Here is a 23,851-nt window from a genome sequence, read left to right on the forward strand (position 1 = left end):
CTGTAGAAAATAATAATTCGTAACACTTTTCAAACGATATTTCATTCGTTTCGTAGGTAAAGATTTTTTTCTTAATTTTCTATCACGGATTGCAAGACGAGTATATATTTATATTAGAATCGTTCGTTGCCACTGGAAATGGGTCTGATAATAAGGAAGGAAAGCATGGGAATAGTTGAATTTTCCAATGTTCACGATTCTTCGCTGCTCCCATTTTTCGAGACTCGATTTTTACCGTACGTAGTTCCACGTAATTTACCGTCTGCATTGTCTACCTTAAAGAACAATTCAGACATCGATTTCATCGTCTAAATGACAATTCTCTTCCCAAACAATAGTTCGATTCTCCTTAGCACTCGAAAGGTCATACGTCGGGTGGAAAATCCTCGACAAATCAGCCCCTTTCGATCTGCTCTACGATGAAGTCTCCGCGCGAGAAAAGAAAGAAGGAAGGAGAGTTCCGTTGACTCGCTCGAGCCCTCGAAACTTTCTCCTCCGTTTTCCAGCCTTTTACTCGACTCGTATTAATCCAAGCATTTTAACGACTTATTAAGGTAACTGGTAGGGATAACTAAGATTGCTCATCGAGACACCGTGTCGTGTAAGTGTCAAAGACAATCTCCTCGGAACTCCAAGAAACGTTGACGTTGTTGAGGATGAAACTTTTTTCGATATTACGATATACTACCTCTATTACAACGCGAGATACCGATAACCGTTTCTAAGCGAATTAAATCGATCTTAATCGTAACGGTGAACCGAGAATTACTTAGCCGAGATAAACAACTCTAGTCAGACGTAATTTAACGTATAAGGTCTACTATACTTATAGCACGTCAAAGTCTTCCGCAGCGTTAGCCTCCAGCGTAGCTACGAACACTTGGAAAAGAAAAATGTGTTTGTTTTCTTTTTTTACCCGACTAATGTTCACCCGATCTCTCGTCCACGAGTTCGTGACAGAATCTCAAATCGGATCACGATTCCAGAGTGCTTTATTAAACGTTCGGCACGAATACGATACTTCCTCTTCGCGCGTAGCATTCGTTGCCATGTTTGGGATTTTGTCGATCGATCCGCATCAATTGAAGAAATTCTAGTAATTCTTTTGTGAAAGATATGGGTCCTCGAGTGCTTTCATTCAAGGTGGAACTGTGAAAGTGTTCCGTACGATGGAAAATCCAAATTGTCGAATCCAAGATCAGGTGCTTATGGATCAAGATGGAAAGGACGAAGAATCGGAGTTTATCGATCGGACTGTTTCGAAATTAAGACGAGGTCTGTCAGTGAATTACGATCGCGACAAATTGTGAACCACGCTTCCGGTAGATGTTGAAACACGAAACTCGTTAGAAATGTTCAGAAAGTGTCGCAAGAAAAAAATTTTAAATAGTTTCTCGACATTGTGGGGATTTATCGCGCGTTGCGCGAAGACACTCGAAAGATCGAAGATTCTTTGTCCGATTTTATTAAACCGCTCTTTATACACAAAAGTATACGCAGGGCAGCCGAAATGGAATATAACCGAACAATAACATTACAGTTAATCCCGAAGATGTAACGAGGATTTTGATAACAAGAAAGGAAACCAGAAATGCAATACGTTTTTATCCTTTTTTAGAAACGTCGATCCGGGTGCACTTCGTAATCTCATGTATCGTTCTGTAAAATTGTTTAAGTTCGAGTGCAACACTTATCGAGCACGACGTTCCAAAGCTAGAGTAAAATCAGTCCAAAAGGTACTGAATTTTCGTTTCGAATTTCTAATAAAATTTTGGAAAAATTATCCAAATTTAGAGTTTCTAATTTAAAACGAAGATCACTTCTTTGGATGTATCGTTAAGACGAGAGAATAAATCTTTATTTACCTTATATACTTTCTTTTACAAATACAATTATAATTGTCCTTTTCTTTTCCAAATAGTTATCATATATGTACATACGTATATTATTTAAATGGAAAATTTAGTAATATTCGATCAATTTTTTTTGTGAAAAAATTAGTTGTAAAAGCTTGCGAGGATTCATAATACTGTATAACCGTCTTGGTATCTACTTGTGTCCAATTTGAAACCTAGTTTTTTACTTAGTCTCGATTTCGGTTGTTCTCTAAATATTGAAATTTTAACGATTCTTAATTTTGTAATATGAAACAAAAATATCTCCAGATTATTAACTTTACTCAACACAAATTGTACATTGACTTCCCAAACAATTTAGAATATAATTGCAATCGCATAAATTAAACAATATAGATTCACTTTTTAATAATTATTCGTTGATTATTTTGTGAATAATGTGAAAGTTTTCCCTTATTATATCAAATGTATAAAAACCACTCGCATCGCGTTATAGAGTCCTGGAACATATTGAACCAAATATCGAGAAGAAACATTAAAACAGGGAAGAATGCATCCCTGGTTAACAGCTTGCGTTAAACCAGTGGTTTCCAAAGTTTTAAAGAGTATCCTCCTAAAAATGGGAAACTTTAACATTTTTATTACGTTTATTTGTATTACTTCACAATTAAGTAGTTTCGATCGACTCTGATCGATTGAATGCTTATTCGTCCCACGTAGAAAATGATATACATTTAAAGAAAACCTCTGGTCGAATTATATTATTGTATAATTTCCTTTGCTAACTAAAACGTTTTTATTAAATAAGGTAGATGGTATATTTCAAACGATGAGAGAGAAATATACTCCTATAATCAAAGTGTTACCACTCAAATTTAAATTATTTACATTTTTCAGTAGATGGTATATTTCAAACGATCAGAGAGAAATATACTCCTACGATCAAAGTATTACCACTTGAGTTTAAATTATTTACATTTTTCAATGTTAAAGGGGCTCCCATTGGGGGATCGCGGTTTCCACTTTGGAAAACTCTACGTTATATAATTGTCACAATTCGTCAGCAAGAAAAGGGCAACGCACACTCGAAGAAGTTGTTAAATCGATGCTTTTCGAAAACGAGAATTCGCTCCTCGAATGACAAGCCAAATCAGACATTTATCATTTCGGCCGCACCTTGTGCATACACATACATTATGCATATACGTACGTTGTATGTATGTAACGCGACGAGATGCATGATACCGAGAACACGTAGGGTGTAAAATTGAAAAAAGGAGGGAAGACGAGACGGATCGGTCGTTCGCGGTCAGCTCCCCGTTATTGTATTCGGTGTAACGATAATCCGTGTCGATTGTTCGCGGACATTTTCACGCTCGACGTCGTTTCTCTCTCTTTCTCTCCAATTTTTAGTCCCTTGAAACGCGACCAAAGTCGATGCGTTACATTTACAACGCAGACGTTTGGCTAGGATGCGAAAGAATGCACGTTAGGACGTAGATTGGTTACTTTCGGGGCTAGGTTTTCGCTGGTAGTTTCGCGTCATAAGCGATTAACCTTGCTCTCGGTTGATCAATCTTGCTCTCGCTGCGACGTGACAACCGCAAGAAAACGAAAGAAGAACAACGCGATCTGGCTGAAAACGAAGCAAAGTTCTGCGAGACACTGCCGCGGACCGTCACGGCAGCCTGAATTCTGAATTAGAATAAAAGATTAGCGGACACGCGCAATGTTCAAGTGCCAAATTTTTAGCTATCTTTAAAATGTAATTTATCGAGCCTCGGACCGAGCGGACGCTTACTTAACGAGGAAGGTAGACAGGGTGTTTAACCCTCGCACGGCAGACATTAGGTGAAACGATAACGTTTCGTGCTGAGTTAAATAGGTTAACGGGTACACGGTTTTCTTTTCGATTATGTTTCCACACTCTTTTCTTTCAAGACACGAATACACTTTCCGACTATAAAAATGAAAAGATAAATATCTCTCCTTTTATCAAACGTTTCTTTTTATTCTCAACCAAATGTGACAAACGAACAACCGTATTGGTAAAATGATAAAAATCGAAATTAAAAGTACGTACTTTTGCATTTGTCATTCATTCGTTAAGTACTATACAACGGTAAATTTTAATTAACAATAGTGGACGATAGAGGGGATAAAGAAGCAACCGAATATACTTTTCGATATATTTTAATTCTGAAAACTCACGGCATACATTTATATAAATTAATCCAACTTGAAAACTAAACGTGTGAGACACGCAATAGAGGTTGAAGTTTTGAAAAAAAAAATAAATTTGTGTTCTTCAAACTACATGCTCTATAAGATTATTTAATTCAAAAAATTCTTTCCTATATTGGATCTCAACTGACGTAACGTAATTTTGGTCGAATACAAATTTTCAATCGAATTAAATGCAAAGATTTTTTTATAAAAAAAAGAATGGTGCATATATTTGAATCAAATGTAATTTATTTCTGATCGTTTGAGAGTTATTGCTGTTACGATGAAAAATAACACTGCATCGATTCATACCTTTTAACGAATTCGGTAATTTCAATAATTTCAATTTCCTTTTTTCATTGGCGTTTCGACACTTCTTAAAACAAAAAGCCATTGAAACAAATTTTTCCAAAGAGAATCGACTATAAAGTTTCAAAGACAAACAAACATGTTTAGCCAATTGCTCCATCTACCAATATAATTTAATATTTCGTTTGTCAAATTTATAAAAAACTCGCTCAATACATTAGAATACGCATTCTGTTTACACACGATCAATTCTTTAATGCTTCCTCACAGGTAAATGCTGTTTAATCGGACGGTTAAATTGTTATTCGTTCGTTGAGAAATAATTTATTCTACGATTACTTTTATTCAATAAAAATTTGGCCCATTTCTGATTCAAAGTAAAACAGATATCAAGAATTAGCCATTTTTTGCCAACGAGGGTTGAAACGTGATTTGTGAACGAAGGAGGAAGACTTGTACATTAGACGAGAGTGTTGAGCGATTCGTTGCAAACAATCGAGACGTTCGGTGGGCATGTTTAATCGATCCGAGGTAAATAGGCTCGTAGTGATAATTGTGTATCGTTTTTGTACGCAAGTCATGTAGTAGAGGAACGTGTTGCGGACGATTTAAAAAGTAAAAAGTTTTCTGAGCGATTGCGGATGAAACGTGTTCTCTATTTTCCGGTATTTTTCTAGAGAAGGAGAAATCTTTACGCTAGCTTGCTAATACAATTTCTTTTCGATTCGTTCTCAATGATATTTCCGAAGATATGGCAAAAAAAAGATGCCTCTTACGAAAGAGAATTTTGAGAAAACTCGCGCGACTCGTATAATTGTGGGACAGACACGAGAAGCACAGATTTTATCGGAACTGAAATGAAAATGATTTTGTTCTCCGTGTACAGGATAAAAGAGTAAAATAAATTCTCCCGGCAAGCACTGCGTTCAAACTATTTTCAACTTTTAGTATGTATCACAAGTATACAAGGAAATAAACTTTTACGTACACTTCAACGCATCGGATACACGTTGCAATACTTCGAAATGTGCAAAAAATAATTCTAGATTTAACGGAAAATATTTTCTTTCTCGTTACTACAGTCATTGAACTCGTACAGGTGTGAAATTAATGGGAAATTGGAATATTCTTTAAAAGATACCGAACTTATGTTTAAGTGCCAACGAATAGAATTTTTAAGGTATATAAATTCAAGGAAGGCATTTATGCAACTGTGCAGAAATTATTTAGAAATGGAACTTTTGTCAATATTTTCAGCATTTTTCATATTCGCACCGCGCAAGTACGCACAATAGAGGAGTTTTTCTTAGAGCTTGTTGCTTCTTTAGGAGAATTCGTTTTCAACGTATTTAGTACAGAAATCAGAAGATTTGTTGCTTTTGTGTTTGAAAAATGATATTGCAGTTAGAAACCTGTTTTATGAAAGGTACTACGCTAAATTCCTTCTTAGAAAGAGAAAATCGATGCCTGATTCAAATTTTCCAAAACTTTCGAATAGATTTTTCAAAATTTCATAATAAAGGTGAAAAGAATGTGCAAATATATTTATTGGTACTTACGAAGGAAGCATTTCCAGTTTGTTAAGTCTCTACGATTATGAGTAGGATAATGACAGTAATCGATCAAATTTACAACAAGACAACCTATGATAATTCAGTGAATTCAATATTTTTGAAGAACAAGCAACTGATAAATTGCTATCTTTTCTGTTATTGTATCGCCAAAGGCATCGATTAAAAATTCAGTGGAAACTGTAATCAAATTATTTCTTTTTCGCTAATCATTGCCGAAAATTCTTTCGTTACAGCCACTACGGATTTCGTGCAATTTTTTCGATTATTTTGCTCAAAAGTAGACGAAAGAATAGTGATAATCTAGAAATTTCGATCGCGTCCAAAGGTCTCAAAGTTCGAGATCCGCGCGATTTAGCGAGGGAAAAGTCACCGGGTGCAACTCTTTACGAGAGGGATAACGTAATTTTTAACGGTAATAATAATAAGGAAAAACGTGTCACAGCCAACTGAATTTAAAATGAATTTTTATAAAGGGACACTCGTAATACGGTACAAGGAACAACGTGAAAACAGAAATCAACTCCAATCGCTTCCAACAGACAACTCTCGTTCCCTTCGTTTCGAAGAACAAAATCGACTTTAAAAATTCTCCCACTATATTGAATATTTCACCACAAAACGATTCACCGAGAAAATCTCCTCTGTTTTCCTGCGCTAAAAGAGAACCTTCCTTAAGATGGTCAGTAGTCAGAAACCGAGTGAAACGAAGGAGAAGAAAAAGAAATAATGTGGAAACATCTACGCTCGGAAATAAATAATAATAATAATCGCATAAAAGTGAAACGAGTGAAATAAGATCTAAATTTAAAAAAGGAAAAAAGCAAAAAAAAAAAAAAATGTACTATTAAACGTGTACCATTAAACATAATCTATACATATTTAAAATATTGAATGCTAAAGTCATATTCGTAATACACACAGAGAGGAAATAAATAAACTAAACTAAACTAAACTAACCTAAATGAATCAATAATCGATTAACTGAATATTAAAGTTAGCCTGTAATCAATAGAGACGTAGTTATACTTCGAACAGTAATTATAGGGATGATTCAGAGGTAGTCTACTAGAGATTAGGGTCAAACTTTATCGAGATCATTTTCTCTCTAAACTAAAGAAAGAAAACTAATACCTAATTATCTCGGAATAACCTATTGAACTTAACGAAGCAAAGGCGAACGAAAAGAGAACGCCGAACAAGAAGATGAACACTGATGACGAAAACAAGATTAAGTGGAAGGAGATGGGATGGTGTAGAAAATGCTGGAAAAAAGAGAAAAAAACCATGCGACAAAGAGACCGATAAAATACAAAATGCACGATCTATATCTTCTCTACCTATGCCTTTTTCTTCCTCGATATATTTTAACGAAGGATCGTCTCTTGTTGTCCACCGTTACACCAGTCGTCAAAGTCGTTGCGAAGCTAATAATTCCGAGCGAGTCTCTAATGAAAGGTAAACAGAAATATTTCAAGCGAGAGTGTGTAGAGAGAGAAGGGGAGGGAGAGAGAGGGGAGAAATATAAAGAGAAATGGGGAGAGAGAAAGAGAAAGAGAGAGGGGGAGGGAGAGAAGGAATAGGAGTGAGGGGGCGGGGGGAATGTATTGAATAAAATATTTGCGTTACTTTGCAAATTATTGAGAGAAAAAACAAAGGAATGAAAATAAAGTATTGAAAAAGAGATACTCCCTTTTCCGTAGACCCTGGTGGGACGATGCAATTGAACTGACTCACCCTCGATCTCACTTGATTTTTAATTATGCCTCGACAACAGCCTGGCCTGATATTAGTAAATTCATATTGAAGAACGTTAATTAAGGTAATAATAATGTAATAATAATAAAAAATAATAATAATAATTATAATAATAATAATAATAAGAGTAAGAATAATAATAATAAATTTGTTATATTTCTACGCTGGGCTCTTTTTCGAGGCAGAAACGTTGATCGATATGAAAATCCCTGTTAACTGGTGAGCACATAATCGCCGCATTGTAATATTATTAACATTATTACGTTATTATGAAATTGTTGAAATAAATGAAATGAAAATAAACGTCTTCCATTTCCTTCTTCTTCACTTTCATTACCGATAATGCTCGTACGATTGCGTTCAATTTGAACATTATATCATCGATTTTACAAATTTCTTTCAAAGAGAAATAGTTTTTCATTAGCTATTTTTACCGATACGAATATTTGTTTCTCAACTGGGTCTATCGCGATCAGATTTCTATCTTCCTCGTTTAATTTTACGTATTCGAATTATCGAAGGTGATGAACTTGAAACCGATCATCTGAATAATTTCGTTATCTTTAAGTGGAACAAAATGTTTCAGACAGATCGTTAATTGTATTCCTCGGTCTACTACTCCTTTCAATTTACATTATTCATATTTATCGCATAACAATAAAATTAATTCGTGGGAAAGGTAGGTACACAATGCACGTGGAATTATAGGTATATTTAATTTGTTTCGTAATCTTTATTTCCTTGTAAAAAGAACTACCTAACAATCTATCTTAAATTACTTCTAGCAATGGGAAATGAATTTCTTGCACAAATTTATTCGCCGCGTCTCTTGTACATAATAAAGTACAAATTTCTCGCTAAACAATTCTTTCTGTTCTTATTCTTTACATGTTAAGTAAAGTTCGGGCTAGTCGATAAGTCTTTGAGTATACCTGTGTTCAAATAAATTGTACTTGAGAAAAATATGCATAGATACACCAAAAATATTAATAGATCGTTCATAGATTGGTGGTTCTTCCTTTCAATGACGTTAATTATCGATATCTGTATCAAAGAAATCGGTCAATTTATTTATTAAAACACGTCTTTGAGTTCTAATTTTTGAATAAATACTACCCACAAATTTTGCCAATACTAACGACAACATTCACAGGTATGTGTAATTCTTTATCAAATACGAAAAGCAGAGTATGCTTAATATGATCCTTCTTGAAAGTATAGTCAATATATTGCTACAGTCATGGGCTATATATTACCCATGCGTGTACAGTATATAAGCAATAGAATTTGCTATAGATGATCCACATATTATCTACAGATGTTTCGATATGCGATATATTGGTAATACTTGACATTTTGATGCATATATTTTATTCGAACTCGCTTCAATGACTGACAGAAGATTGAAGTCAATAAATGGACATCTTGTACTTTGATTCGGTAAAAGTATGTTTATGAATGTTTACATAAAACGTTTGCAGAGTTACATACACGCAAAGACTTACGAAACAACCCGATACGTTCGCTTATACGATCATCCTTTTCTCTAGTAGACAAACAATTTAATTGCAGTTATCGCGCCAGGGTTTACGCTTTGGACGTAAAGGGACACCCTTATTTTTTAAATGATCGCCCTTGAGCGATACCCAGGGACTTGGATACGACTAGCTCGGTCGTACTCTCAATTCCTATTAATGAATGGTAAACTCGTGCGAAACGCCATACTCGAGATAAAAAATTTACAGAGAAATTTACGCTTACAATAAGTCACTGTTAGACGTTACCGAGTGTGAATTATTATTTTGAAAATCATTTCAATGTTTCACCGGCATTGTAGGTAGCTTCATCGAGATCGACCAAGGTATCGATACCAATGAGTGTCTTACAGTCATATATTTGACGTACCAATGCTCGTTCACGAATAATTGCCAAGATCACAATCGTCATGAACAATTTTGTCGACGTTTAACGTTTCGTTAAACAATTTTTTCAAGAATATCCACAGTTCTCGGATCTCTGCTATTAAAGAATCTCGTGAAACAGATTAACTTGTTTTCGAATTTGAAACAAACCAATTCTTGCATGTGATTAACAACATAATTCGGTGTGATCTGTTACTTTATTGGAAAAAAAGAGTGTCTCGTATACTTATCAGCGTAGGAAAGAAATTTCAATTTTCAGAAATTTAAATTCGCGTACCTATTTAAATTTAGCAAACTTTTCTTACCTTTTCTTAAATATTAGTGGACGATGGAAGTATCTGACTTTCATGTTTGAATTCAGTAATGCAAAATTTACTAAATTTCTTTATAGTAATTGGAAGGAATGAGTAAAATTTCCCGTCGATTGATGTTTCGCTTTGTCAACGTCGCGCGAATGTGCGTCTAATTTCAACATGTTCCACTGATTGTTGCAACGCTGATAAAATAATTGAATTTATTTTATTTCAACGTTAATCGCGAACAATTACTTTTACAGCTAAAATGGAATAAGCTTCCAACCACTGTTCGTGAGAATCAATGAGAGAATTCTTTACGTGCACTTGCGATCTGTGTTCATCGAATAAAAGTTTTTAAGAAAAAAGGGATCAGTAACACACGTTATTCGCTAACATTCTTTAGGTCCAACTTGCGAGAAAATTTATAATTATTTAAGAATCCAGACATACAGAGTCTCCTAAAATTTACGGGACTCACTTTAGAAGTTATTTCTTTTATCATAGAAAAGGTCATATAAACATATTTCATACCTGTCTTCGTTTACGAGATATAAGAAATTTAATAAACAGAGCGAACTCTCTTTTTTTACTTACACACTTAAAATACTTGTGGGTGCAATGCTTATTAAAAATATTGAAATACTACAGTTCAGAATAGAACAATGTTTTCAACAAATTCAAGAAACACCAGAAATCATTGAGAAAGTAATCAGATCAATGACGAGACGTCTACAGACATGTCTGGAAATGCAAAGTGGTCATATTGAACATCTTCTATAAAGATAATCGGATAACACAAAATTCGTTATATCTCAGAAACAAGGACAAGTAAGATATATGTATAAACATACGAATTAGTTTTCGTTGTTTTTAACTGTACGTTCAACTCTTGAAGCGAGTTCCACAAATAACGGGACACACTGTATATAAAATGACATTAACCCCAGAATTCTAATGTTGTTTTTTTTATAGTCGCATTTATTATTCTTATTTATAATAATTATAAATGTATATGTTCATAGTAGTTATTACATTTTTAAAACTTAAACAATTATCGTTGAATTAGATGTCAAAGTTTAGAGGAAGGTAGAAAAACGTAAGAAACGTAAAAATTACATACATTAGTATTCTAGGGTTAATCGAAGATGTCAGGAGCAAGACCTCGTAAACATTAAAGTAGGAGACTCGCATTTATTGTAAAAATTCTCGTATGCAACTTACACGGTGATTAAGCGATCAAGCATAGGAACAGAATACTAAAAATGTTACGAACTCTCTAGTACGAAAACTTGCACAAATGGGAAATTTTTAAAACGAATTACATTTATCGAAACGGAGAACTTCGCGTTCGAAAAAATATCAAATTTTAAAGAAGGAATTCAAAATCACGACCGAATAGAATATTCTAATAAAAGATATAACGCTGGTTTCCTCGCTCGAGTTGTATGTATAATACTTTGAGCCCGATAGGTACTACCGCTCATTGAAATCATTCAAACGGAGTACGTTTAAGATTTACGTATACCTATTATACTATAAATTGTCTCCTATTTAAGCGGAAATCGAATATTATCTAACCCTTAAAAATCCACAAAAACTGAGATCAACGAGTCGTTAAAGTGTCATCCGGCTCGTACTGCGAAAGAATAAAGTTCTTTGTATTGCGTAGGAAATATTGAATTTGTGTCGAATTAAAACTGACATCTTCAATTGCACGTAAGTCGCAAAATGTCTTTAAAATCGTCTCATTATGATTCTCATACACAGTCATCCTTCGCATTCTTGAATGAACAAGACTATAAAATATATAGAAGTAAAATGTATAGAAATCAATAAGCATAATCTAGTTACTTCATTCTCGGGATCTAAACTCTAGTTATTGTATCTTGTTCAAGGAAGACACGTGTCACTCTATCAAGGAATTAATTCGTCGCTCTAATTGCGAGCAGTGTTTTCGTACACATCAAGTTTCCGTACAAGCGTCAAGGACAACGAATCGCAAACGTTTAACGATGATTCTCGTTAAAATCACGGTTCATTTTTTTCTTTTTTTTTTTTTTAATATTCTTCACACTCGACCCGAACGTTACTCTCCGAATCGATCTTCTTTGTCTGGACACGGAAAGTATATTTTCGTGTTAGCGTTACGATTCAAAATTCATAAAGCTCGGATCGTCTTTCCGATCCTTTCGGGAAGTTCGATTTACGATTTACCTTCAAGTATAAAATTATCAAAACGACATGCAATTACTTCCGGAGTGATTCTTTCGAGTTGTCGATGTAAATGAAAATTTCGATTCAGAACGAAATCGATGTTAAAGTACGGTTTAAAATTGCCGCGCTTTCGCTTCGCTGTGATGGAGATTCGCGTAATAAAATCAAAGCTTCTTTTATAGTATATACAATAACATCACTTGTAACAATGGGCTGATTCGCGAGGCACAACTGTAGGCAATATATACGAGAAAATCAACGACCTTTAACCAGCAACCATAAACATTCTTTGCAAGTGGAGCAAACTTTCTATTAGAGAAAACATGACCGTTTAACAATCTTCTGCACAATATACATGTAGAGTGATTATGATTATCTTCGTATATTGATGTACGATACATTTTTTTTTTTTTATCCTTTCTTTTATAACGATTAAGAACGCAGGGTCGTGACATTGTACTTCTAATGTGCGCTTGATATTGGAAAAATGTAAACAACTGAAACATTTTGAACTCTCCTCGAAATATCGAGCAGCTTCGAATTTTCGGTGAACATTCAGAAATATGTAATAAGTAAAAACGCGTGGAACAGCAATGCGAAAATTGAATATTCAAAGGGTGTGTCTTAAAAACGAAACCTTGATACGATTGTAATCGTTCTGTAGAATTTTCCACGACGTTTGATTTTCTCAAAGGTGAAGTCGAAACAATTGAAAACGAGTCCGTTAGTTAATGAAACGAGTTGTCACGACCCTTCGATATTGCGACGGGATGAGTTATCAAACACGAGTCCTGCTAAAGATTACAATAATGGCAACGGTAGTTCGCACGATTAATATCAAAATTATTTGACGTCTACGCTCTATGCTTATCCGTTTTTCAATTAACCAAGTTACTCATCTAGTATGCGCGATCGATGGGAGATTAATTTAACAGTGAATTCCTAACTGGATTTGCATTTATTTCGCATTCACTTTAGCATGCTCGTGATGAAGGTTTCCAAGGAAGACAATTAATCGTGGAGGCAGCCATGATCAACTCTAAGACATCGTAAACCAATGTATGTATGTCGTGTATTACCGACAAACATTTTAAGTAAAATTTCTCTTCACTTACGGGGGATGAAACGACTCGAAATCGCAATAGTTTTACATTGTAAAATTTCAATTTTAAAAGCTTCGATCGTAAGTAATAAAGAGGGGGAATTTAACGGATTCAATATTATTGGCAATACTCTAATACTTAATTTAATTAATTTAGGTGGTACGTTTCTATACTACGAGTGCCATTGAGCTTTGTTCCTTGCCAAATTCATAAGTACAATGCTTGATCGTTGATAGTCATTCACGAGTATGAAACGAAGAAACGATCGATCGTTACGGAAGATCGAGATGAATAAACGACCACGAAAGAAATCTACAAAACGAGAAAACCAATAACTTGAATTCAAAGAGGAAACAAGTCAAGTTAACCAGCTACATCGGAATTATCGAAGAGATGCTTCGCGATTTTCTAAACTCTTCGATGGTTTCTTAACTACGAATTGTAACGTAAAATGACACTCGTAACGTTTCACGATACGTCCCGATAGTAAATTCGTCTCGAGTGCTCGATTCGACCTAGGGTGTACTTTCATCGAAACAAAGGAATCGAATTCGATAAATTTCTTCAACGAAAATGTTCGCGGGGATGGCACACCGTTTATAATTCGCTAACTCGGAATTACTTTCCACGATATATCTCTATGATACGATCCTGGTCCACGTATTCGAAAATATGTGGCGCGTCCATCAGGATCCCAATGGTACCCGCAGTTGTTACGATGAAGAAAACATAAAGCTGCAGTCGATCGATCACCATCGCTACGTATTTCCAATCTTCTCTTGTCTGGAAGGAAACAAACGAATCTGTTTAACGGTTCTAAAAATATCTCGATCGAAGTTCATTTTTATTTCGTTATTCTTTCCACCGTTTTAGAATATTCAAACCTCCGACTACGACCGAATATTGGCATTATTTCGAAGAAAAACTTTAAGCTACTCCAAATTAATACAATATTCTACAAAACGATCGATTAACATTTATATTTCTGAAGTAACTTCCTTTGGTCGACGTAAACTCGGGAACAACCGATTATTATAAATTTACAACGTTCCTTTCGATACTTGCGAACATTAATATATTCTACAATTACTATCGCGGGTGCTATAAAATAACAAGTACAACGTTGGAGTATCGAATCTTTCTATTTTTCACGTTACGATTCGAACAAACGTCGATGACGTCCCTGGATAAAAAAAGGATCAGTGTGTACAAACACTTATCTGAATATAGAATACAGAATATAGAATACAGAAGAACAAAGACAAAAACTATTGTATCGATTTTTCGTTGCAAGATATCCAACAAGAACTTCGAATCAAATGATAACGTGAAGGTAATCGACTTACCTGTATATACAAGTCCTCGTTCCTCAAATGTTCAGCAATGAACTCAACAGCCTCGGTAGCTTTGCTAGCTTCTGGGCTGAGAAGTACCGAATCCGAGCTCTCGGACCCTCTTCTATCGGCTAAACCTTCACCACCAGTAGCGCTGGAACTACTGGTGGTATGGTGCACCTTTCTGTTGATCTTACAGTTCGGATGGTGAAGATCGGACAACTCCATTACTTCCATCTTGGATTTGGCCAACGAGGCTGGTAGATGTTTCGGCAACTCTGTCGGGCTTCCCGAATAAGTAGAAGTCGGCAAGGTCACGTTCGGAATCTCCATCATCCACCTGAGACGAGTCTTCTTGGGTCTCCTCATGAGCAGAATGATTGGCAGGTACTTGAGGAAAATCTTCCTGATCAGCTGCGGCATTCTATGCGTTCTGGGTCCACGGAAATTCCAGTTGATGATGATCACCGTTACCAGGATACTGACGGTGTTCATGATGAAGGTGAACAGGAGATATTTGGCGATCAACGGTAGTACCAAAGACGTAGGTGGCAGTATCTTGCTGACCAGTAACAGAAACACGACCAAAGAGAGAAGAATGCTGATTCCGAGAGTCACCTTCTCGCCGGCTTCCGCCGGAAGGTAAAAGACCAACACGCAAAGGAAGGAGATCAGAACAGTGGGAAGGATCAAGTTCACCGTGTAGAACAGGGTCTTGCGTCTGATTATGATGTAGAAGGTGATGTCAGTTTCCGTGGGGAAACCACCACGGTACGTATTCAGGTACGCCGGGACATTGATGATGTCCCAAGTACCGCTTTTCCAGTAATCGGACAGGTCCACGAAATTCTTGTTGTTGTACAAGGCCAGCGACACTTGGTCACCGTTGAAGGTCCACGATCCGAATTTCATGATGCAGGTCTGTTGATCGAAGGGGAAGTACGTGACGTCGATCGTGCAGGAGCTCTGATAGATCGCTGGAGGTACCCAGAGAACATCACCGTTCGGATAAATTAAGACGTTGCTCTTGTAACGTACTTCGTAATTACCATCGGCGCTGAAAGTAGGTCGGTGAGTTACAATTTTCGGTGTCAGTGAAGAAATATACAGGGTGTATCCGTAATAATTAAATTGAAACGGGGTTTCGTTCGAGGTTTCGTTTTCGAAAAGATCGACTTTCAATTAATTCTTTCGAGCACGGTTCCACTGGACACCTCTGGGTTACCTGTGTACTGATAAATGAGAAATTATTTGGAAATTATTAGCAAGTGTATTGGAGAACTGCTGTGTTGAAATTTTCAGATCCACCATTGCCAGGTGTATGATAATTATGGAACGAATAACACTGGATTGATCCACGCTCCGTTCTCTGTACCGCTCTTCCATCTGGATGGTGACGATTCGAACATTGTTGCTTATAATACTCGTCTGATGCTTTTGCATTCGTATTGCAAACTCTTAATGCTTTTACCGTATGTATTTACGATTGCTACAACCGGTTTTATTGACACAGTGTAACCGATTGAAACGGATTAAGAGCAAAGAAGATAAGTTGTACGGTTAAGGACAAAATGTAAAGATTAGAATTTTCTCGAAAACGAAACCCTAAACGTTGCAAAATTGGAAGTATTATAGAATGAGAAATATTCGTTCGCTGTCAAAGATGCGTAAAATCTGTTCTAAGAAAACTATCTTCTTCAATCAGCTAAATTCGTAAAGAATAAACGATATTTCCAAACCGAGTATAATGCACACGGATTGCATTTAATAGTGTCTACAGTTACAATGATAATTAATTTCGCTGTTACATCTTCCTTCTTCGATCGTTTCTCGTTCTTTGTGCGACATTTTGGGAATTAGAGTACCTTGGAGGGCGCGTTGTAACGCAAGAAACTGTGATAACGAGGATTTCAAATTATTCTGATACATACTTGTTAAATAATACAATGTCTGGTTTCCAAACTTTATCGGGTGGTAACCTGAGAACTCCAATTCCACCATAGTCCGCCTCGTCCCATTGTAGTTGATAGTCCGTCCAGATAAATCTCAACCACACGTTCGACTTCATGATTTGATTTTTTTCATTCTAGAGAATAATTTCCATTATTATTTATAATAAATTCTATACATTTTACGTGTCACGCACAGTACAGTAACGCTAACGAAATATAAGTAACATTCGCGATATTGTTCTTCACGAACAAATACAAGAATAGAACAGTCGAAACAGGTATTTTGGATATTACGAATATTTATTATAAATATATTGTGATGTATACAAAATATACGCGCAAGTTCTATCCAATTTGTGTAACATTAATTTAAAAAATATCCAGTCATTTTTTCGACTAAAAATTTATCAAGAAGTTGCTTATTTACATTTACAGAACGATAAAATAATTGTGCTTTAATTATAAAATATTCCTTTTTCTCGGATATTTCTAATGTATCGTTTCCTTGGTTTGAAACATTTTTAAACACAACTACCGACAAACCCGATCGGCAAACATTTATCGATGTACTTTGTATAAATATACATATATATAATACTTCGTTTTATCGTGCCACTGATTATATTAATAAATTAAAAGGCCCCCAACGATAGGATCGAAACTTCGATCGTCTCGAATATTTGTATCGTCTGCTCCGTTTGGTTTATTTTTATGTTATTAAAATATGTATATCGCACCTACAGAGATAAAATATACCAATAGTTTCCTGCGAAATTTTGTCGTATAATATATCAGAAGTAACGACACTCGATCGTAAGAAAATAAATCGAAACGGAACGACATACACAACGAAATACCGTGTCTACGACTTTTTCGAACTATTGTTTTCCGATACCTGAGTCCAGCCTTGTTTGCACGGGCGATTCGCGTCGAAGACGATCGTCATCGAGTTACTTCGCGTGTACGACGAACGACACCTCGAAAACCAAGAGTGCCGTGTGTGTCGCACGAAACTCGTTCGCAAAAAAAAAAAAAAAAAAAAAATGTTTAAATACCGATCGTAAACTCTCACCACGTTGATCAGCTGCACGAAGGCCAGTCCGAAATTCACGTGAACCTTCTCCGTCATATTCTGTACGGGCCTGATGAGTTTGTTGTATCCTCTAAACAGATCTCGCACCAACCTTTCCTCATCTTCGGAACAGAGGCCTGAAAAACGACAGCGATTAATACGCGTTGAAAGGATCCGCGAACGATTACGCGAAACATCGTCCAGCGACAAGAGTCCCACGGTTTCTCACCGACGCAGAAAATCGCGGAGACGAAAAGAAAACGCACGAGCCGCAAATAAAAATGCATTTTGGGAAGGTTTTAGGTGTTACACCCGTAGACACCCGTACTCCACAGCCACCGCCACGGATCAATATGAGAACGCAGACGCTGGCCAATAAGTGCATTTCCTTTCTTGCCGTCCGATCCGTCGGCACACACCCTGCTCCATGGTTGCCGAATTAATTAGCAACCCTTTCGCTGTCGTTGTCTCGGTTCGAATCGAAGCTACCGTTTCTCCGTGTCCTTTCGAACGACCTTTCGGTGCACCGTTCCCTTTTCCCGAGCGACGTTTTGAATTTGAAACGCGCGACTAAGGGTACAATTCGAGGATCAACGTTCAGGGGGATGATTAGCCAAGGTTGCCCATGAGCGAGACTCTTCGCAGATACGCGATCCGGATGGTCTCCTCGTTGCTCAGCAATCTGCTTTATCGACGAATTCTGGACAAGTCGGGAGAACGTGGTCGTACCACGTACCAAGTATAGAATAGATAGGGCATTCGATGGGATTTGGTGTGGCACACACACCTCCTTTACCACTTCCGTGTCGCTTGCAACGTTATCGATTTCGAGCAAAATAAAATGTTAACTGTGTTGGACACGAAATTGAAAACTAGAAATGAAAATTAAATACTTAAATCGTTACTAAGTATGGTGCTTATACACCTGATCGGTTAAATTTCTTCCGTTGTAATAGCTAGCGAAGAAATTGATTCTTTATTTGCCCCTAGGAGACATATTCAATTTCGGTGATTGCTCCAAGAGTTGATTTCAATGAAACTTGCGTACGATACAGTTCTTCGAATAATATATCACACGTATTTTTTTTTTATCTGCTATTATCCATATCTAGGGGGTGAAATCAACCCTTAAAGGTGAAAACACACTTTCCTCGATACTTCGAAAATTATGAGACCGAAAACGAAGTCGTTTAAAATAAAAATTACGTACTTTTGAATAATGAATTTGAGCTTTGAAACTGTTCTGCAAAGTATCCATTTATTTAAGCAATATATTAAAGAATGTTCACTTTTCGTATTTTTTTTTATACAATTCATTTGCCAATATAAACTATGGACCAATATGAAAAATATGTATACTTTAAAATTTCGATTTGATCCTTGCAATAAGAGTTAGCGTTGGTACAATAAAATCAGCTTCAATGCGGAACGTGAATTTTTTGAGCGTACGCGAACAGTTGTAAAAATATAATTCTCTATATTATGGACGATATAAAAAATTAGCTTCAAAATCTGTTCTATTTACGAAGAAAGTATTCCATAGTGTGTTCGGTTTCTGCGCAAGATCTGACACAAATGTAGCCAGATCATTCGGCACACCTACTCGATACATATCGATTCAAATTTCAAACCAGCACTTTCTTAACTGTCGGTTTAATCTTTACCGACTATAGCGCAAATATCTTACTCCAGTCTGTATCGATAACGTTGGAAATGACACAGAAATGATAAATAGCTCACGGACCTCCAATCCATGTGACATAAAATAGCATTGCCTGTAACATTTATCGTATATGACACGAATACTCGATAAATGAAATGTTCATTCGCCATTTGACTCTGAACCACAGACAAATACAAAATGGAAGATTCATCTTGAGGAAGTGATGTCACAAGGTCTGAAATACCGACCTCGATATATAATAGTGGTTTCGAAGCGACCCCTCGTTTCAAAAGAATGATTCTAGAAACTATATTCAACTAAACTTCCAAAGTCGATAATGATAGAATCTGTAGAAAATTGTATCATTTGTGATTCTATCGAGACTTTTGTTCTCAAAATATACCATAAGGATAAGTACTATTCATTTTTACAGATGAAATTTAGAAGATTTTGGTAAAACGAAACTAAGAACATTTTCAAAGATACAGTTACCCTAACGGGCTTTATAAAATGTTCCAAATTTGGATTTTTGGAAAGTCCCATTTATTCTTAGGCACCTATTTTATAATATCATATTCTAAGGAAGGAGCGATCGAACAAGTCTTGGAACTTTCGTATCTCTTTTTTTAATACGTAATTTAAACAAAAGGAAAACCAAGAAAGCTACTCGTGTTACTAAAAATTAATTTATTGAAATGTTACATTCGTAGGTACATTCATCACTAGGCGTTGATTGTTGACAGACAAAGAAAAGAAAAGTGAATCGAAACATGTACACCTTGCTTTTAAGTTCATACGTAGATTTTATCGTTACAATATATTCTACAAACCGGCAGGTTCGATAGGATTAAAAATGATATACAAGGACAATTTTTTTACATTTCCTACCATTACCTACACTTCGATGCTTCGCTTGAATATAATTCGTAGAATTAATGTTCTGAAACGGAAGGTCGCTTCAAAGCGACTAATATTCTGCGAGGTCGATATTTCAAATTGTGTGACACGAGCTCCTGCAAGATATAGTATCTGTTCTACATCCTATCTTAAAAAAACAAAAACATTTCGGATCTGCCGCCGTTAGATGGCACGATAAGGATGAAAAGAACGCTTGATCGGAAAATTGTTTCGATTCTTTCGTCGTAAGATATCACTACTGTTTCGCTACCCGTAAATGTACTTTATAAATGTGGAATCCACTAAAATACAGCGCGCTACGCTTACAGTTGTTATTAAATTCTATGTAAAGATTATCAATAAGTACATTGTGCTGTCTGATAAATAAGACAAGAAAGCGATTGAGATCGATTAGAGAAAATATTTAGGATCATGAACTTGCGTATAATTGTATAGGGTATTTTAACAATGGATTCACACTTGAAGAGCGTTTTCTCCTTATCATAAGAATGAAATAAAGTCGCACGTACTGTGCGTGAGAGACAAGATGACAGACAGATATGACAGAGGCAAGAGGGGTTCCTCGATCGTTCCACCTATTCTCCACTTCAGAACTGCCGTGGTCACTATGTTTTGGCTTCTGGTGGTCACTATTAACATAGTAGTAGGATCCCTATATTTATAGGGTTTTCGTTCGATTGCTTATTCCCGATACATAAAACAGCAAATGTATGGTGATCCTACTACAGTTTCTTATGTGATTATTTTCTATATATTTCTATTTATTTATTTATTTATTTATTTAATGAAAGTTTACTGTAGTTTGTTTTTTAAAGTAGTTCGCGAAAACGTTCTTCTTCACCTTTCTTTAGAGTTGTTATATCATTAAAATCCATATCGGTTGATCCTTCATTCTCTACCGATGTTGCATTCCCTCGTTCTTTAATATTTTGATCTTTTTCTTCTTATTATGCGTTGTATGGAGAATCGTTAAATTTTGTATATTAAATAGATAAGATACTTCTGTGTTTTCTATTATGGACAAAATGATACAAGCTTCGCACGAATGTTTTAAACATTGCCTCGCGAACAAATACTTTTCTTTTCTATTATCTACTGATACCATTCTGTAGAACGAATTGCTTTCTTCTGTAATGGATGCGTGAATATGAATAAAGTTCGTATTGGTTTGCGTTTGTTGTGTATTTAATTATTATTTGAGAAGAAGGTTGTATTGGTTTCGAGTTAATTTTTAACAAAGTTGCGTTATTTAACCTAATGGCCAATAGAGTGTACTTTCTTCGCGTTCTATTAAAAATTCCTTGGTCTTTGCTATGAAATATTTGTTTGTGTACTGGATTTTGGAGTATCGCTGCTATTTCACATACGTACATAGTTACATGCCAATTTCATTCTCCGATATTCGAAGAGCATTGCTTTCCATCCAGCTAAACAGCTTGATATCGAACTAGTGCGTAAGAGACTCCTAGTGCTATTCGTAGTCCTGAATTCCAAAGAGTATTTAATGAATTTGCCACATTGCACACTCCGAAAATGTTCGAAGCATAGTTAGGTTTCGATTTACTACGTTCGGTTATATTTTACAGTTTAATCCCTAGTTTTTAACCACTAATATCCTTATAATATTTAATCCGTTTGCGCAGTAATTATTAAATTTATTTGCATGCTCTTTCCAAGACATTATTTTATCGATACTAGAAATCCTAGAAAAAAAAAAAAATTAAAATTTTCAACTCTTCTGCTTTCTTAACGAACTTTTTCTTCAAATGCAAATTTAAATATTTAATCTTGCTGGTAAGTGACGAGGTCGAGCGATCATTTACGCAAATTTCGAAGATAGAATAGTATTCTTCCAATATTTTATACTCTATAGAGAAAAAAAGATTTCTGTAAGGGGTTCCTATTAAACGGACCTTTCCCGCCAAAAATAATTGCCAGAATACTTGACACCAACCTTTGTTATCTCTGCAACTGAGCAATGGCCATAATCACAGCCACCTATTAGCCGATGATCATTTTGGATACACAACTAGCGAATTTTTCATAACCGATATTTGTATTTGAAACTCTGAACGCACCTTTGAAGTTTCGTAAGCAAATACAATTTTCGTACTATACAATGACAATCTTAGGTAGTTTTAGTCACGAGTTAGTTGTACGTACATCTCGCTATCGACAGTTGCAACCTCAATGACCACTCCTGATAACCACATCGGGTGACCTTTACTTTGTTAGGTTGAAATAAAGGGTTAACCATTGGGCAAACGTTCGCGTTTGATCTGTCAAACTCTCACTGTCCACGTACGCAGTATTCAGTTTACGTCAAACGGTAAGCTACTTTTTCAATGGTCGTTTGACAAGTTGCCTTTGGCATCGCAATATCGAATATTTCAAAAGCACCGTGGCCAGCTGGATTAGACTAGTAGTGCACTCTCCTGCCGACAAAGATGCACTTCCAATTCATTTGCTGCTCGACTGTCCACCATTAGACCTCTGTCATCGTTCCACGAGCTAATTATCGTAAAATTTCCTGCGTTCTACATCTAACCATCTCACCACCATCGACGGAGCTACGAAGTTGCTCACGTGCCAGTGGGACCACCAAAGTTACAATTATAGATTATTTTGGAACAGCCAACTTTCTGAATACAGATACAGGTTGAACACGAAACAACAACGATACGGGAGTTGCGGCTTTGGAAATTGTTGGTGGACCGGGTGTACATGATTCTGGTCGTACGATACGTCGCAACAGTTCAATAATAAAGAAAACGAACGTAGCGTGTAACGTTAGTAAGTTGGAACCTGGAAGGAATGCAAATCAGATTGGTTGTAGCGAAATAAGGCAATCTACTTGCACGAAAATACAGAGTAGAGTCAGACGTTTCTGCTATTGGCCAAATTGGTCACATCTACCAGCTGAGGCCTGCGTAACTGTATGTCTTGGGAATGTGAGAAGTATACTTCATTTGCCCCCAGCTGTTCCAGGTTTTAGCTGATCAGAGTTATTCGATATTTATTTTGGAATTTCGATTTTTCGTCTGTGACCTCGAACCATGAAGCCAACCTTGTTAAACAACGATTTGATAGTTTTACCTGTGTAATTTTCAAGTCCATGTCCTTAACGACCTTAGCACTTGCAAGATGACGAGTATTCTCGTGAGAACAATATAGTTTATAACATAATAAAGATCAACGAAGTAGCGTACAATGATATTAGTTTCCTCGTGCTAAAATTTGAAAGTGATTACGAGTTCATTATAATATGAGCTGTGCTTCGTGATAAGTTTCTTCTTTAATGATTGTGCTTTTGTTATGACACAAAATTGAATTCATAAAGCCAACGAATCTTTGTAATTCGTGTTTTAAAAATTCGAATTTTTGTTTAGAACGCTATGCAATGAAAGTATTTTATTAGATGGCAATTTGATAGGTTTTTACTTGATATATTTTCCAGTCATCTACTTTATGAATTCGCAACTTGCGAGATCACTTGCAAGAAACTTTCATTCCTGTCACCCGACGGGACTTGTGTACCTAAGGGTAATTGGTTAAATTGAGGTCATCGCCTTGCTTCGATTAAACCGTACACTATTAACCATCTAAATACAGTAATCGTTACTTATGTACGTCAAATCGAACGTTAACGTAAACCGA

The 23,851-nt window shown here is 36.0% G+C and overlaps 1 protein-coding gene across 1 annotated transcript; it reads right to left on the reverse strand.

Annotated features, from left to right (window-relative positions):
* Positions 1-10,295: 10,295 nt before the first annotated feature.
* On the reverse strand, positions 10,296-18,230 carry Nachrbeta1 (nicotinic acetylcholine receptor beta1). Its single transcript, XM_076318118.1, has 5 exons — positions 17,843-18,230; positions 17,614-17,750; positions 16,521-16,675; positions 14,602-15,646; positions 10,296-14,038 (listed from the first exon to the last, which is right to left on the reverse strand). Exons 1-5 carry the CDS (start codon positions 17,898-17,900, stop codon positions 13,874-13,876), a joined length of 1,560 nt encoding a protein of 519 aa, XP_076174233.1. The 5' UTR covers positions 17,901-18,230; the 3' UTR covers positions 10,296-13,873.
* Between the last annotated feature and the right edge of the window lie 5,621 nt (positions 18,231-23,851).

Source organism: Ptiloglossa arizonensis, chromosome 8 (genome assembly GCF_051014685.1).
Source record: "Ptiloglossa arizonensis isolate GNS036 chromosome 8, iyPtiAriz1_principal, whole genome shotgun sequence".
In the NCBI taxonomy this organism is placed as follows: Eukaryota; Metazoa; Arthropoda; class Insecta; order Hymenoptera; family Colletidae; genus Ptiloglossa; species Ptiloglossa arizonensis.

Coding starts and splice junctions, on each gene's coding strand:
- Nachrbeta1 (XM_076318118.1), bottom strand. CDS start 17,900: ATGCATTTTTATTTGCGGCTCGTGCGTTTTCTTTTCGTCTCCGCGATT. Junction 16,676..17,613: donor TCGTGCAGCTGATCAACGTG/GTGAGAGTTTAC, acceptor ATTATTCTCTAG/AATGAAAAAAATCAAATCAT. Junction 15,647..16,520: donor GACATTGTATTATTTAACAA/GTATGTATCAGA, acceptor ACCTACTTTCAG/CGCCGATGGTAATTACGAAG.